We start from the raw sequence: 17,741 nt of genomic DNA, 5'->3' as shown, positions 1-17,741 counted from the left end.
TTTGTTGGTATCAAATATAATACACAGTCACAAGTAAACGAAATACCAGGGTGATACTTATGAAGCTGACCACCGGGAAAGCAAATTCCGCTCCATGTGGCTTTGGTCTTTCCCAGATCAAAGGAGATGTGGGTTCAATCCCATTCTTGGGCGGGGAGTTTTCTAGCTTTTCCTGCTTTTGTTTTTCTCGGGCCTGTGTGACAGTAAGCAGTTGACAGACCCAGCTTGTGTAGCCTTGCATGAAGTTTACCTTAGTCCACTTCCATCATTACGACCTGCGTTGTGCTTGGGAGTAACTCTCCTCTGATATGTATCGCTTACTCCTGGCATTCCATCTTCCTCCTCCCTTAAATCTGACCACTTTCGTATCTGAAATACTCTTGAGTAGGGCATTTAAAAAACCCCAGTCAAATTAATAAATTACATAGTTTTTGTGTGGGAGGAAACCGGGCAGAGTCTGGGTGAAACCCTTGACCATACACAGGTTTTTGCCGCACTTTCCCAGACATAACTGAAGAGGAAGCCAGCAAGAACTGGACATGAACTCACAGCGACCGCAATTTATTAGACCTTTTACTCCACATTAAAGACTAGCTCACTAAATACGATTGTGGCCAGCATTATGGTTTGAGGAAACCGGGCAGAGCTGGGGTGAAACCCTCGACTATACGCATTGCTGACACACCTTCCCAGGCACACTCACACCGGCCGCATTGGTGAGAGTCTCTAATTCATTGTGACGTGCAAACGCGCTAAAAACTCATCCATGGATGCCACATTATGTAGGCAGATAAAACGCATATAGGCCTTTTTAAATCCAAATTTTAATGTATTGAATGGCTTGTAAATCTGATGCGCAAGTGCCAAAATAGCAGACAAACATGCTACATGTTATAGATTCGACACAGAAAAAGAAGCAAAACTGATTAAAAAGGTTAATTCATGAATAAGGTGAATATACTTGGATCAGAATAGGGCCTCGGATCGAGAAAATAATAGCGGAAAAACTGATTTTATTTTATTAAGGTCAGATACGAAAGTTCTCTTCAATTTTATGATTTTTTTTTATGACGGCAGAAAACAGAAACTGTTAAAGTCATTATGCCTCGTAGTATATGTAATTCTACTTCAATCCTGAAAATTGCATGGTACAACCCCTGCTATCAGAGACCCTAATATACGTATGGAATTGATCTTCCAGACAATTCTGTGTATTGATGTGTTTTTAACTTTCAGTATCACCCTACATTGATTCCAGCTCCTGATCCACCAAGGCCGGTGGTAAACTCTGCATGGGCACTCCGGCTTCTCCTAAATACTTGTACCCATAATCCTGGCTATTGGATCATGTTGAAGAAAGATCCGTGAGCACCGCGTTAAACACTAATCAGGCAATAAAGATGGCAGGGCCACGGTCTGTCATTGCTTGAAATAAAATTGTGTTGGAGTCATATTGTAGACATGCATTTCGTCACAATGGTACCATCGCCTGATCTTCTAGTTCTTAGTTCCAATACGTGCACATTTCATAAATGTTCAAGCTGGATGGCCATGGACGTAGGCAAAATAAGAACGCTATGTAAATCTGATTTCCATGCAGTGTAGGCTTTAGCCAGCAATCGATTCATGCCTACGTGTCGCATTATTTTAAAGCTTTAACAATGCCGCAAATAAGTGCGTATATCGAGAGAACGAGGAGTGATGAAGGAATTATTCTGGGATGTATTAAAAGAAAGTACTCTTTAAGCCAAATTAAAGGAGTAGATTCATTTATTTATTTATGTATTTGATGGGTGTTCAAGAATATTCAAGAATATTTTACTTATATGACCCCGGCCAGCATAATGGTGGGAGGAAACCGGGAAACCCACGACCATCTACAGGTTACGTAGGGCCGGAGAGGCAGTCACCATAAGCTGGACTTGAACTCACAACGACCGCATTGGTGAGAGTCTCCTGACCTATTGCTCCAACTTTCCGTGCTAACCACCTCGGCCACGAACGCCCTCAGTGGATGCATGTTGCTGGTATTTTTCCTCGTCAACCCTTTGTCAAATTTGGCTTCTCAAAGCACACTACATTTCATAGAATATGTGTGTAAGCTACTACTGTGTTCAAAAGTGCATTAGCTAATAATGGTATTAAGTCATATTACATATTTAAAACCGGGTATAGGCCTATATTTGTACAAATCTATATATCTCTTACATAGCAAGAGTCACAGTGGTTTCTGTTTAACTTTAGGGGTAAATTGGATTCAGACTACATGTGCAGAGGTTTCAACTTAATCTCATTAACCTCTGAACACACCACACCTAATTGATCGATTCTTAATTGTAAAGGGAAATGCGTGTTACCAATGACATCTACGAATGTGTGTGTGTTGCGCGTATAATTACCGTGACATGTAATGTTACGTGGTATCTGTAATGAAACAAATTGTGAAAAAAGAAATAACAGCGATACAATGTGATCATTTGTCGCCATCTATATTTTACAGTGGCATAACAACAACCCATTAATTGTTTCGAGACAAAAGGTTCTAACACTGCGAGACCGACCCCCGCCAGCATAGTTGATAGAGCGTCCCCTTCGGGAGCGGTAGATCCAGGGTCAATTCTGGGTCGAGTCACACCTAAGACCTTATAAGAGGAAGTTGTAGCTTCCTCGCTTGGCGTTCAGCATTAATGGGGATAGTGCAACTATACTGGTTGACCCTTATCAGTATAACGGCTCCGGTGGAAATCGGTCCTGCAAAAAGGAGGCACATTACATGCATTCTAAGGATTCCTTCGCCGTCATATGACTGAATATTTGTTAAGTACGACGTTAAACCCCAAGCACTCACTCACTCACTCTAACACTGAGTAAAGGTGTACCTGGGCAGGTAAGATTATATATGCCTAATGGGTTTATTAAAATGTCCCTGTATTTTAATCTAATACATCTCTCAAGTCCAGACTAAAGTCAACACAGGTTTAACAGACAATACACTTTTAAACAACTGGGCCCTTTGGCCCGGTTGTCCAAAAGTGTATTAGCTAATAATGGTATTTAGTCATATGACATATTTAAAACTTTAGCAAAATTGAGCGGCAAATACAGTTGTATGAAGGCCAATTATTATAGCCGCAGATTTAGTTTTTATTTAAAATACTTTCACACCATTTATTTTGAATTAAGTACAAAACCGAAGACTTTGCTTTTCATTGATATCAGGTGTTAAACCTTAAGACTTTTGACGACCGTACCCAGGATGTCATCAAGGAGGGCTTACAGGTGCTGTAGTGACAAGGTTAGCTATTTTCATAACGCCTATATATATAGACCTAGACCTTTATGTTTTTGGCTAATATGTCTCTAAACGAACATTTTTCAAATCATTTTAGTACCGTAAGCTTCTCTGCATATAGGCCTATATTGGCCTATATAAATGATGCGTTATGTCCCAATCGATTTTGATCCACCAAAATGGCATATTTATACATAACACGGTGCTGTTGCATTCATTTAATTAGAATTTCTGAGAGAACATGTGTTGTTTTCTTAATGTGTCCTCACTCAGTAATGCACTTCTTAGCTCGTTGAAACATATGGCTTTCACCCAACCTAATTCTAATTTGTTGGGCCTAGGTCTATATAGGCTAACTGAGAAAATGTAAATTTTCAAAAAACCAACACATACTGGGAAATTCATACATTTATAATACTATATTTTAAATATTGTAACATAGTAAAATTTCTCTATGCAAAGATAGACAAAGTGAAAAGCAGGGGTCCTATGTGCGATTTTAAATTGAAATGTCTATTCAGATACATGTCTCATGCGAGGGGAGATAACCCTAAAACGCAATCCCGAATTGTGGAGAGTTCCAAATGACAACTTCCTTTTCACTTTCCCACCACGCGACTTGGTGATGTGGTTTCACGTCAGGTTGAAATTATAGATCAACATCTCGATTTCTCCTTCAAAAGGGAGACAGAAACAACACCAAAATGGTAAGTTCTCATTTATGGTTATGTTGTGTAAATGACTCTGGGTCAATATCTTACTGATCAGTATTAAACCATTGACGTAGAGCCATGTGTCGATGTGATTTGTTGTTGTTGTAATATACCGAACTGTTAAACTGATACATACGTTTATGAAACCTGACGAACGTTGTTTTATTTTTTCACTAGTACATTTCATATTAACTTTAACTGCATAGCGTTTTTCTATATATTGTAGGATACATGAAAAGGAACTATCAAACAAAGATTGTTTCTTCGCCAAATGAAGAAAATTATGTCCCAGAATTTTTGTTAAAAATATTTCATTTTGGGGATTTTTTTTATACCTGTTAATTACCCCACTATATTATGCATATTTTCTGTCAACGGTTTGCTTTTTCACAAATTACATCATCGTTTATCTTGCTTGGAACTCGGTGAACACCCCCTGAAGATCTTGGTGAACCGTTTCGCTACAGTGTGGGCAAGGCGACATGTATACAGATATTGAATATGGTTTCTTGGGGCCAGCTTATTACCTCCTTCAGGCCCCTACACTGGCCCACATTCTGTCTGTTCCCAACACCCACGCCACTATTTGGCCAGGCCCATTCGGTCTGGCCCCCCACAGAGTTCTTTTTAAACATGGGTCATCGTTGGCGTCACCACTGCAAGCTACTTAATTTCCGGACTGACCACTGGGGCCTGAACAAAACTGTACTTTGAAGCCATTTTTACCCCCCAAAGTGAAAGCCGAAAAATGTGTTTGTACTGTTATATGTTATTACACATGATAATCTGCACATTAAAAAATACAGCCAAAGCCTTTCATGTATCCCCTAAAGAAATTAATTATTCTTGTCAAAAAGTAGCAGAGCCGTCTCCACTTTTCATAGTTTTTAAGTGATGTCACAGCTGCTCTGAGCCAATCATCTGCACACTCTTTAGTCACGTGACATGGGTGCGGAAGGTGAAAACAAACCAAATTTAACCCAGGTGAGATAGGCCTTGAACAAGATTTTGATCAAAAAATAATGAAAAAAATAACTTCTAGGTAAGAGTTTTCTTCTGAAAATGTAGTCAGAATGTGCCTAGCCTTCAAATATGCTAGTTCCGTTGTCCTGTAATATTGTAAACTTTCAAAATCATCAAAAATCGGCATTTAGCTCCATGTTATGTATCACCTCCTGGTCCTTGCGAGGAACCCGGATGCTCAAAGCTTTGAACAGTCTATACTGTAGCTTGATTCCAGCGTTGAGGCATATGGTGTGAAGGTTCAAACTTGGCCTTAGACCGGGACGTCATATAAATGATGATTTCATTTGTGTGGCATTAAACAACAATCAAAGGAGATCATTAAATAAATATGTACTAGTGGACAAGATTGACTCAAACTAATATCTTGTGAAAAGTTGTGCTTTTCATTGTGATTAAACTTGAAAGCTCCTTGTTGACTGCCAATCAATACACTTTTTCAACATTTCTTGTTTTTCTTTTCAGCCTCAGAACGAACATATAGAGCTTCACCGTAAGCGACATGGCTACCGCCTTGACTACCATGAGAGAAAGTAAGAATAATATGAAATAGCTTATGGATGGAATCCCTGGCTTAGCTGTTACTAACATGTCCCAAATGAAAGACTGCAATTTTGGAAAAGTTTTTTGTATTCAAAGTTGTTGATATTTGTCATGAATTCAAAGGAAATGTCATTATTATTAACTGTCGTTTTTAAGATTTTATAGGAAGTTACAAAAGTAAATTGATTTGTTTTTACCTTTCCAGGAGGAAAAAGGAGGGCCGAATGCCCCATCTCATGGCAGAAAAGGCAAAGAAACTACGTGGTTTGAGGTAAATAAATAAAAAAAAATATTTAAATATTGCTGGTTTTCAGCAGTTAATTTTTGTGTCAGTGCATTTCAGAAACACCTAATGATTCAGTATGGCATTAAGCAACAATGAAATAAATAAATTAAAAACAAAGAAAATTTAGTGACTCCATTGATTATTCACTTTTCATTGACTAATAAAATTTTTGAACTTTTGACATTTTTAGAAGTGATAAGTAAAGATTTTTACTAATCTTCTGTTGCCTGTTTTCTCCCATAGAGCAAAATTACACAACAAGAAACGTCATGCAGAGAAGGTCCAGATGAAGAAAACGTAAGTATATGTAGAAACTGTAAGTGCACAAATACCATCAATACTTACTGTTTTTTTTTTGCTCACTGTAAAGGAATGGTCCATTTACTGATTTACTTATCTTGTGGTCAACATCTTTTACTTAGGTGGGTGTCGTGGCTGATGTTTTCGGCATCACTGTGTTCCAGTGAGGCAGCATTATGAATACGATGGCTTCATGGAGACATCATCATGTTTATGACTTATAAAATATTTAAAGCATCATTAAGCCTGAAGCATACACATATAAACAAAAGATCAGTGAATACAGAAATCTGAATTCAATCCTTTATATATCCACATATCATGTACACATGCATAACAAAAAAGAAATACTGTATTTCACATAAAGTTTGGTATGTGAACATGCTCTTTCTGAAGCGAATAAAGGCGTTAAATGTCACTTTTGATGCCAATACTTAAGTTTTCCTTATAAGAAATTAATGAAACTTTACAAAAAAATTCATCAGTGGCCTTAAAATGTGGATAAATAAATCAGGATCAACCAAAATGTGTCACTTGAAAAATGCTGAATTCCAAGTGATATACAGTAATTGACATTCTTCAGGCTGAAGATGCACGAGGAGAAGAAGACACGTCAGAAGAATGACGAGGCTGTGCCGGAGGGGGCAGTGCCGGCCTACCTGCTGGACAGGGAGGGACAGTCCAGAGCTAAAGTACTGTCAAATATGATCAAACAGAAGAGGAAAGAAAAGGCTGTAAGTTAAAGAAATAACAGCAAGCTTATTGAGTAATAATATATAGTACGCGTATTAGAAGGAGACATATTACGTGATATTTCTACAAATTCAATTTTTGTATTTAATTTAAAGTTGCGTGAAGATACTCCGATGTGGGATGTATTTCAGTCATTTTGCAGTATATTTTGTGATGCAGACAGGTTACATCCTTGAACTTACAATTTAAAAAAAAAAATGATAACAACCTCCTTAGTGTGTGTAACCTTCTTGTACACAAATAGGTAATGGTTGTAAAATTTTCTATATTCTGCATGATTTGAGGTCAAAACATTATTTAGCTCTTGGCCCATGAGGTTACTTAGTTGAATCCAGTTCACAATAATTCTACTGGAGCTGAGCTTTTGTTAAACTCCTGGCAATGTGTGTGGATTTCCTCCACCCATGTACCTGACATCAGTAATGTATTTGAAAACTGACAAATCAGTGACAAAATCCTGCTGTGTCACTGAAGGCTTTACAACAAACTACCAAACCAGAAAGATTTCATCTTAATTCTTTTAGTCAGCAATCAGATAAATATGTGTATAATTGCAGGGTAAATGGGAAGTTCCCCTCCCTAAGGTGAGAGGTGTCAGTGAAGCAGAAGTGTTCAGAGTAGTCCGCACAGGAAAGACGAAAAGTGAGTGCTATACAGTTGTGCTTTTTGACGCCAGTACAGAAAGTGTGGGATTTGTTGTGACTTCTAGCAAACTCTAAAGAAGAGAGGCTGTGAACTTAGGATTAAAGTGCTTGCATTTTAGTCACCAGATACATAGGTTCAGTCCCATTCTTGGACAGGGAATTTTCAAGATTCCTCTGCTTTCTTGTTTTCTTGGTGGCAGTAGTGGTGAAGAAAGTTGGTGGAAAAGTTGTCAATAAGTTGCCAAAGGTTGGTTGTTTTCTTCATTCACTACATGCACAGTCTTCTACAATGTAGGTGTTGTTATCGTATAAATGAAAATTCTTGAGTATACATTAACCAGTTATGGAAAAATTTATGTATACATTAACCATTTATGGAAAAATGTATGTATACATTAACCATTTATGGAAAAATGTATGTATGACCCTGTAGGATTAATGATATTCAAGATGATTTAAGCAGTTGTTGAAATATCCAGAATTATCGGAATGATTTGCAGTTTTTTAATAAGTCAAACAGTTTATGACATATTTTGCCATCATCATTTGCAGGAAAAGCTTGGAAGAGGATGGTAACAAAAGCCTGCTATGTCGGGGAAGGCTTTACGAGAAAACCTCCCAAATTTGAAAGATTCATTCGACCAATGGTAAGGGCAAATTATGCAAGACAGTTGCTTACTGGGAGAAAACTGACAGCTTTTTGAGATAACTGCCATGACATTCCACACATCATGCAGCAATAAAATTACATTTGACTGCCGTTTGTTTATATAAAAAAAAAAACTTTTAAGTTTTATCACCGCATGTACTCAACATGGTGATTGTTACCGCCGATTTTATTGGGACATTTTCTTAAAAGGTAATGTCCAAAGTCTTAGCAGAAAATTCAAGGATATCTTTTGTAAAATAATTTTATTTGATTTATGGTACATATTGCCACTAAGGTAAATGGCCTAAAGTTTTACACTCGAGTTACTGTCATTCACTTTCACACAATCTGAGTTGGCGGTAAGATGACAGAAGAGAACGATTAGCCCCCTGCCCATTTCATTACCGTGCATGGCACTTAGTAGCTCTGGGGGCTAACCCTCGCCACATGGGCTCAAGTCACTGACAGTGAGGTGTAAAGATCTCTCGACCAGTAGGCCTACACGTACATCTCTAAATATACCCATGGATGAAATTGAAGAAAGTTTTAAGACAGGCGATGTCTATTACAAACCTTACAAGTGGTGTGGAAAGTCACCTCACACCATTACCTGGTTAATGGTTGTCTTTTGAGAGCCCTTACTATGCAACAAATATGTGTACAAATCTATCTGAGCTAAGAATGAATTTCATTGAGAAATATCTGTCACCAGCTTCCCGTGTCCATGCAATTCCAATTTAGTATATCATTCTACACACACATCTTGTTTCTTTACAGTCGGAACTGTTGTCCTATTGCAGAGTAGTTCCTTTCCCCATGTTTTTATATCGGGAACCTCCCATTAAACACAGAAAACATACTCCATGCAATGTTTCTGAAAACTACCACGATATACTTTACCTCTTTTTAGGTAGCACTGTGTACGAGTCCCATCTTGTCAGGAAACGAGACTTGTTTGAGTTTTTATCACATTAGGAGTTCGCACAGCACCGTCATTGGCTTGATAAACAAAATGTTAATAATTTCCTGTATACAGTTTTGCCCAGACATGATTTATTTGTCTTCAGCGACAGATAAGATTATGGCTTTGCTTTTCGCAAGAAAAAATCATGCGATCAGTGGATTGACAGGTGGAAATTTGGAGTCCTGTTATTGTAAGTGGCATAAAACCAATCTGTATGACCAAAACTTCATCCGAGGGGACTCAGTTAAGTATGTGGTAAATTAAGTATTCATGGTTACAAATATGGGCAGAAGGTGACAGTCTTTCAAATTACATCCGAATGAACAATAAATGTTTAGCTGCAGCGGTGCAAATGCTAGTCTAAGGTGTGGCTTTGATCGCGTCTTCATCTCTCCTGCTGGTAGGTGTAGTTTGCAAGTATTGATTCACCTTTATGCTAAATTCTGCTACAGCTGTGTATACAGAAAGCCCTGCAGTTTAAAAACGGATATTTGACATGACACTTTACATTGGTTAAGGTACTGGGGTAATCAGGCTTAATCTCCAAATTATCACAGTTTTCTCCAACTTCCCATTTATCACAAAATAACACTAATTAAACAATTAACCTGTTTGAAGTGCATGCACTAAAATCATTATGATTAACACTTAGGAAAACATGAACTGTTGGTAGTAGGAGCATAGACTAACTGCTCAGTGGAGCTTGTTTATTACATTCTTGAACCGTCCATATAATCCTCTGCCCACCCCTGATGCTCTCATACGGTGCCCAGTCAGTAAGAACCACAATCAACTCCATCAATAATGGGATACACTTTCCGAGTCCCAAGGCAACACTTTAGCTCATTTACCGTATGTAAATTTTGTTGGGTTTGAGCATTTGCACATCGTCTTGTATTTCCAACAGAGCTCATGTTTCAAGTCCTTTGATTTAATCTAAGTCACCCTTCCTAAAATGTTACACTGTCCTTGTAGGCTTGGTAAGTTTGTGAGAGATAGCTGTTAATCCTGCTCAGTACCATAGGCATTGTTACACATGCCTGGTTACACCTCCAGTTACACCAGTGAAACATATCAAAGACTATTTGAGACATAATTACAATGTATTATGCATATCTGAAATTCCATTGGCTGAAAAGCATAGTGTTTTTTTTTTCATTATTATTATTTATTTTGTTATTTTGTATGACATGTTCTCTCATTTTTTTTCTTCAAAATTGTATATATATATATTTTATTTGTCATGAACGATGCTTGTTTCAGGCATTGCGTTTTAAGAAAGCTCACGTCACTCACCCAGAACTGAAAGCCACGTTCTGTCTGCCTATCATCGGGGTGAAGAAAAACCCCAGCTCTCCCATGTATACATCATTAGGGGTCATCACCAAGGGAACTGTCATAGAGGTATGAAGAGGGCAAACACCTCATATATATTTTTAACACATCGTACAAGAGATATATCCTTGACATATAAATGTAAGAGATATATTCTGAACCCATCACATAAGGCATATATATTTGTCACATCCTATAAAGGATGTTTTCTTTACACATAGGGATGTATGCTTGACACATCATGTGATCTATTTTTACTGTTTGGTGTATAAAAATCAAGTTTGTCTTGTGCACTCGAATCTTTTGTTATTTTTGAAAAGGCTCAACTAATTATGGTATTGGCATTGATGAAGCTGAGAAACTTGTTTCCACTTAATCAAAAGTTTAAATCAAATATGTCAGTGTAAGGAATGTTATATACTGAATGTTATTTTGTGTCTTCAGGTGAACATCAGTGAATTAGGTCTGGTAACGCAAGGAGGAAAAGTTATATGGGGTAAGTAAATCTGGGTTTTGTGTACGTTTTAACATAATTGCAAGAATGTTATTTCATTGGTGTTATGCCTTGTTGAAGAATATTTCACTCACACAATTGATGGGAGTGAGGCTGATAGGTGGAGGAAAGTTGAAACATCTCTCCACCCTTTCCTGGTATCTGACGAACCCACTGGCTTAAAGCCACAGGCAAATCAGCAATAGAGAGATCTGAACACACAACCTCATTGGTTATGGGCCTGTGAGTGAAGGAGAGACCATCATGTAACACAGGCCATGAGTCCAGCTCATGCTGGCTTCCTCTCCGGCCGTAAGTGGGAAGGTCTTTCAACAACCTGCGGATGGTCATGGGTTTCCCCTCGGCACTGTTCAGTTTTCTCCCACCATAATGCTGGCCGCCGTCGTATAAGTGAAATATTCTGTATTGCGGCGTAAAACACCAAATAAATAAATCAAATAATGATTATCAAGCTCACACTAACCGAACAAATAGAAATAGTAACAACATTGTTGCCAAAAAATGGACAATGTCTACAATCTTACAGCATATCATAATATGATATTCTGGTGCAATGCGTTCTCATAAGTCGTGTCATAATGAGACGGGATCAGGCCCTCCATTACAGACAGAGTAAGTGATAGGCCCTTTGTGGGTGAAGAAAACCAATGAATTGTACTAGAAGGCAACTGATCATTAGTTACAAGAAAAATAAAAATGGACAAGCAATAGGCCAATTTCACAGTCCTTGGGCTCTAGTTTATTACATATAACTGCACTGTGGAATAGTTATAGCCCTGCTTTCATAGTCCTTGTGTTTTCTTTAGAGTTTTTCTTTGTGTTTTGTTTTTTTAAACAGGAAAGTATGCCCAAGTGACTAATAACCCAGAAAATGATGGATGTATAAATGCGGTGTTGCTGGTGTGATCAGATCTCCCACTTGTAAGAACGAACTATTCTTCAGAGGTTGAAAGAATTCTTAAATACCTCATCAAAACGAGTCCATTCAATTTGTGGTCTTAAATGATCTTGGATCTAACAGGACAAGGAGCAGAGAAAAAGAACCAATTCCCATGGATGAAGTTACCAAACTTCTATATTTCTTCATTGATTGTGTTTTGCCAGAAATTACAGTACAGTGACAACTTCTGTCATGTATGCTCGCCACATCTGAGAAGTAAAATTTTTGAAACAACTAATCAAAGTTTTCTGCTTTTCTGATGTTAGGATTCAAAACCCAGCATGAATATGTGTAAAATTTACAAAACGTCTGGGTTTTTTTTTCGTATTTTTTTTTGTCAATATTATGGAGCCGATGATAAAATATCGGTCAGACTATTACGGTAACTTCACATTAATGCTCAAAAAAAACATGGTGTTGGGCCAAAGCCAGTTTTAAAATTGTATTTGAGAGATTTTTGACGAAATTCACATTGGCTTATGTTTTGGCAAGTTTGGCAGAATATAATGATATCTTCAATGCTTGCCACATCTAGGACATAAAATCTAGTACCAACATATTACTCTACTTGAGGCTTATTAGCTCAGTTAAAATGTAAGCTTATTTGTCTATAGGGTGACCAACTATATCATATAGACCATATGGGAGACATTCAGACTACCATATGGACCATTTGGGAGACAGTGTGCCCAGCATTCAGACTGCCATATAGACCATATGAGAGACAGTGTACCCGGCGTTCACACTGCCATATAGACCATATGGGAGACATTTTACCCAGCATTTAGGCTGTCATATGGACTATATTGGAGACTGTGTACCTGGCATTCGGTCTGCCATATAGACCATATGAGAGACAGTGTACCCGGCGTTCACACTGCCATATAGACCATATAGGAGACATTTTACCCAGCATTTAGGCTGTCATATGGACTATATTGGAGACCGTGTACCCAGCATTCAGTCTGCCATATGGACTGTATGGGAGACATTGTACCCGACATTCAAACTGTCATATGGTTCGTGTAGGAGACATTGTACCTGGCATTCACACTGCCATATGGACCATATGGGAGACCGTGTACCCGGCATTCAGTCTGCCATATGGATCGTATGGGAGACATTGTACCCTACATTCAGACTGTCATATGGTTCGTGTAGGAGACATTGTAACTGGCATTCACACTGCCATATGGACCATATGAGAGACATTGTACTGACATTCAAACTGTCATATGGTTCGTGTAGGAGACATTGTACCTGGCATTCACACTGCCATATGGACCATATGAGAGACATTGTACTGGCATTCACACTGCCATATGGACTATATGGGAGACCATGTACCCGGCATTCAGATGTGGACATTGAACCTGGCATTCAAACTGTGATATGTTCCATGTGAGAGACATTGTACTGGCATTCACACTGCCATATGGACCATATGGGAGACCGTGTACACAGCATTCAGTCTGCCATATGGACTGTATGGGAGACATTGTACCCGACATTCAAACTGTCATATGGTTCGTGTAGGAGACAGTGTAACTGGCATTCACACTGCCATATGGACCATATGGGAGACCGTGTACCCGGCATTCAGTCTGCCATATGGACCGTATGGGAGACATTGTACCCTACATTCAAACTGTCATATGGTTCGTGTAGGAGACATTGTACCTGGCATTCACACTGCCATATTGACCATATGAGAGACATTGTACTGGCATTCAGGCTGCCATATGGACCATATGAGAGACATTGTACCGGCATTCACACTGCCATATGGACCATATGGGAGACATTGTACCCGACATTCAAACTGTCATATGGTTCATGTAGGAGACATTGTACTGGCATTCAGACTGCCATATGGACCATATGAGAGACATTGTACTGGCATTCACACTGCCATATGGACCATATGGGAGACATTGTACCCTACATTCAAACTGTCATACGGTTCGTGTAGGAGACATTGTACCTGGCATTCACACTGCCATATGGGCCATATGGGAGACATTGTACTGGCATTCACACTGCCATATGGACCATATCGGAGACATTGTACCCGACATTCAAACTGTCATACGATTCGTGTAGGAGACATTGTACCTGGCATTCACACTGCCATATGGACCATATGAGAGACATTGTACTGGCATTCACACTGCCATATGGACCATATGGGAAACATTGTACCCGACATTCAAACTGTCATATGGTTCGTGTAGGAGACATTGTACCTGGCATTCACACTGCCATATGGACCATATGAGAGTCATTGTACTGGCATTCACACTGCCATATGGACCATATGAGAGTCATTGTACTGGCATTCACACTGCCATATGGGCCGTATGGGAGACCGTGTACCCGGCATTCATACTGCCATATTGACCATATGAGAGACAGTGTACCCGGCATTCACACTGCCATATGGACCATTAATCTACATTGTTTTCAAGTTTACATATAATCTAGACATACGTGTATCCAGTTTTCTAAGATTCCCACAAATGTAAAGTTTGTTACTTGTAATATTGCAATCTCTGGTTCTACCTCTCTGGCTGTATGTGGGTAGGTCTGTAAGGAACCTGCCGATGGCTGTGGGTTTCTCCCGGGCAATGCCGGGTTTCCTCCCCCATAATGCTGGCTTTCATCATATAAGTGAAATATTCCTGAGCACGGTGTAAAACACCAATCAAATGAATAAAATAAATAAATAAATCAATCTCTGGTTATTCATAGAGCTGCCCGGGCTCTTGTGATCCAGTGTTGCATCAGATATTCGAAGTTTAAATTCCAGTTATCTTTAGGCTATCGTCAAACTCACTGTGTCATGATTTTTAAATTCTCAGTTTTGCTTGTCTTTGAGAGACTATACCAACTTACTAACAAACAACAAGAGATGACTTTTTGTTTGTTTGATTTTTTTGTGTTTAATTTTTTTGAACACTGGAATACTTTTATCCAGAGGTTCTTCTAAATGCTTTAAGGTATTTTTTTAGGTTTGCTAATATGTCTTTATAATATAATATAATATAATTAAAGACTTACAGCATAGAGGGTAAATCCAGAGCAGCGACAGGAGTGTGATACGTGACAAATGGTCATACGTAACTGGTGAAATACGGCCTCTTCAGTTTACCTCAGTTTGGGTTTATTCTGACTCTTTATGTAAATGGATGAATAGTAGCGAATTACACGCTCCCTAGAGCCATATCTTTAGCAGAATTAAGTTAAAAACATGCGGTAATTGCAATATAGTAGGTGTCACTGGTCTAGAATTACTCAGAATGCTGCATTGTCATCCCATTTAACACACAGCAACATTAAAACAATGCTAAGGGACGAAAGTAAGCCTAGGAGTAACATTCGTGATAATGGTTACTGGTTACATTTGGCAAATATCCCGCTATACATTCGGTGTATACCACTTTTGAAGACTTGCTCCAGCATATGTGTATTATTTTCATTTTGTCTAGGTCTGGAAATTTAATGGACACAGAAAATTCTAAAATCAGATGAGAGAGCGTGGGAAGATCTTTGCAACAATGATCTTTGATTTCTTTTTTTCGATTTTTGATTTCAGGAGATTAGGCTATTTGAAAATATCGTTGAATGATGCTAAGTGTCTTTTTAAAGAAAAATCGAATCAATCAATCAGTTAATAATTAACTTCACAAGATATATTTCACCAAGCACTACTGTGTGAGTTAGGACTGAAATTTGAGCTTACGAAATGTTTATGGGATTGCAAGTAAGATGCAACATTCCAGATTGCAGACCCACCGTCAGGCTGTCTGCATGGTGTTCAATCTGTCTGCTTAGTGTGATCTGTAGTAAACCTTCTGTAAATATTGTCAGCATTAAATATTGGCACCCTTTTGATGGGAGAATTCTACATGCGTTAAGCAGACGTATGCAAAGTTTAGATATTGGCCTAGACTTCCTAGATTTCATTTCTGTTCCTTTCCCTTATTCCCAGAACTCGTTTACAAAACTGTATTCACACAATTGCCGTCCATATATATATCGCTTTGACGTAAAGAGTACAAAAAGGTACTCGTGTTAATTGGGAATTGTTCTTCAATTATGTAATTGAGTAATTGGTGTGGTCAGAACATGTTCGTGCTTGACCACTGGTCAGAAGATTCTGCGGACAATGATTTTATTGATTAGTAATACAGTGACCGTAAGTCTTACGAGATTGCCTCACCTTAGAACAGCATGACCGAGTTCAGGCATGCCAATATCAACACGTTGACCAGAGCGGTCACTGTCGGTAACCACTACAAATAGTGCGGTCATCCAAGACAACACTGTATAACAGAAACGTAAGCGCCAGTTACCACAACTAGCGTGTGCACACGGTGTGTCTATTTGTATGTATATAAATATACATCGTGAAGGAGTAATTCTGTCAGTATAGCATTCCACAGGATCGGATCTTACTCCCTTATCTAAGAGTGCCCACTGCCCACCATGTTCTGTATACGTGCACTTTCTAGCCAGATTATCACTGTGCTTGCCTTGGTACAAGGTCAGTTCAACTGAAACCACATTGATTACATATGTGTGAATGTTTACACCGGTACTTTATTTTATTTTGGTGTAAATTCTCGTTCTCTTCATTGTCGTATACTTGTAGAGATCTTGGTTCTGTTTAGTTTAGTTTAGTTATGTACAAAATTGGAATAAAAACAATGTTATAGTATTTTGTCTTAGGTAGTCTTAGGTATAAGACTGCTGTTGAGGAAAGTCGAGGCTTTCATTTTGGTAAATCTATATTTCAAGGATGGCATGAATGTATGTCAAAATATAGATTTACCAACATGAAACCATTGGCTTCTATCGGAGTTACTTCTATACTCTAGTACTTGAATAAGTAAAGTGTATTTTTATTCAAATTTATCATTTCATGTATGACGTGCACAAATATAAGATATACAGTTAACGCTATTTGTAGATGTATTGGTGTAATTTGAAGTTAAGCTACATCTGCATAATAGTGGACCTAATATCAATTACTAGCAGCGGACTCCTCATTTGTCACTTAATCATTTAAAACCTTCGTAAAATAAACGCGAACAAAATCCTAACATGTATCCTTTCTACGAACGCGAACAGTTCCAACCCATTATATCACACCGACTGTTTAATATTGAAATGTACAAAATGATGCTAAAACTGTCTTACCTTTCAGGTGTGTTTGGGTTTACCCATCAATATAATCAAGCCGTTAACTCTCTGTCAACCCTATCGTGAGTATCATTTCCCTCGTTTATGTGATTACAGTACGTTTGTATATATCATTACGAGTTAATGTGCGTGTGTGAGTGTGTGTGTGTGTGTGTGTGTGTGTGTGTGTGTGTGTGTGTGTGTGTTTCCCCCCATTCCCTTCTTGTATACAGCTAAAATTACAATGACAATATCAAAATATAGTCACTTTGGCCGGTTTAGGTCGCTCACTTTTTCTGCCTCAGATATAAAATAGTTCCTAATTCAGCTGTATAGTGATTCATACAAAACTTTCTCTGATAACTTTAAAATTAACATTCCCTGGACTTGACTGCTCCATATCAATATGACTCACATTATAACATGAGCAGCTGTCTCATTGTTATCCAAAACACAACTTTTACCCTTCCACGACATGCGTATGAAACGTAAGAATATGAACTTTTTTATACATACTGGCGCATGAATGAGCATATAGCCTCCAGGAAAAGCATTCGAAACGGTACAGTCAGGCGATTAATACATCTAAAGTCTTATCACA

At 38.4% G+C, this 17,741-nt stretch overlaps 1 protein-coding gene across 1 annotated transcript; it reads left to right on the top strand.

Moving 5' to 3' along the window:
- Positions 1–3,887: 3,887 nt before the first annotated feature.
- On the top strand, positions 3,888–12,187 carry LOC135473060 (ribosome biogenesis protein NSA2 homolog). Its single transcript, XM_064752854.1, has 10 exons — positions 3,888–3,999; positions 5,494–5,561; positions 5,777–5,842; positions 6,101–6,154; positions 6,741–6,891; positions 7,468–7,552; positions 8,107–8,201; positions 10,431–10,571; positions 10,947–10,998; positions 11,855–12,187. The coding sequence occupies exons 1-10, from the start codon at positions 3,997–3,999 to the stop codon at positions 11,920–11,922; spliced, it is 783 nt and encodes a 260-aa protein (XP_064608924.1). The 5' UTR covers positions 3,888–3,996; the 3' UTR covers positions 11,923–12,187.
- Positions 12,188–17,741: the final 5,554 nt, after the last annotated feature.

Source organism: Liolophura sinensis, chromosome 8, assembly GCF_032854445.1.
Source record: "Liolophura sinensis isolate JHLJ2023 chromosome 8, CUHK_Ljap_v2, whole genome shotgun sequence".
In the NCBI taxonomy this organism is placed as follows: domain Eukaryota; kingdom Metazoa; phylum Mollusca; class Polyplacophora; order Chitonida; family Chitonidae; genus Liolophura; species Liolophura sinensis.
Note: the sequence above shows the minus strand (reverse complement) of the source record. Positions and strands in the feature narration are given on the sequence as shown.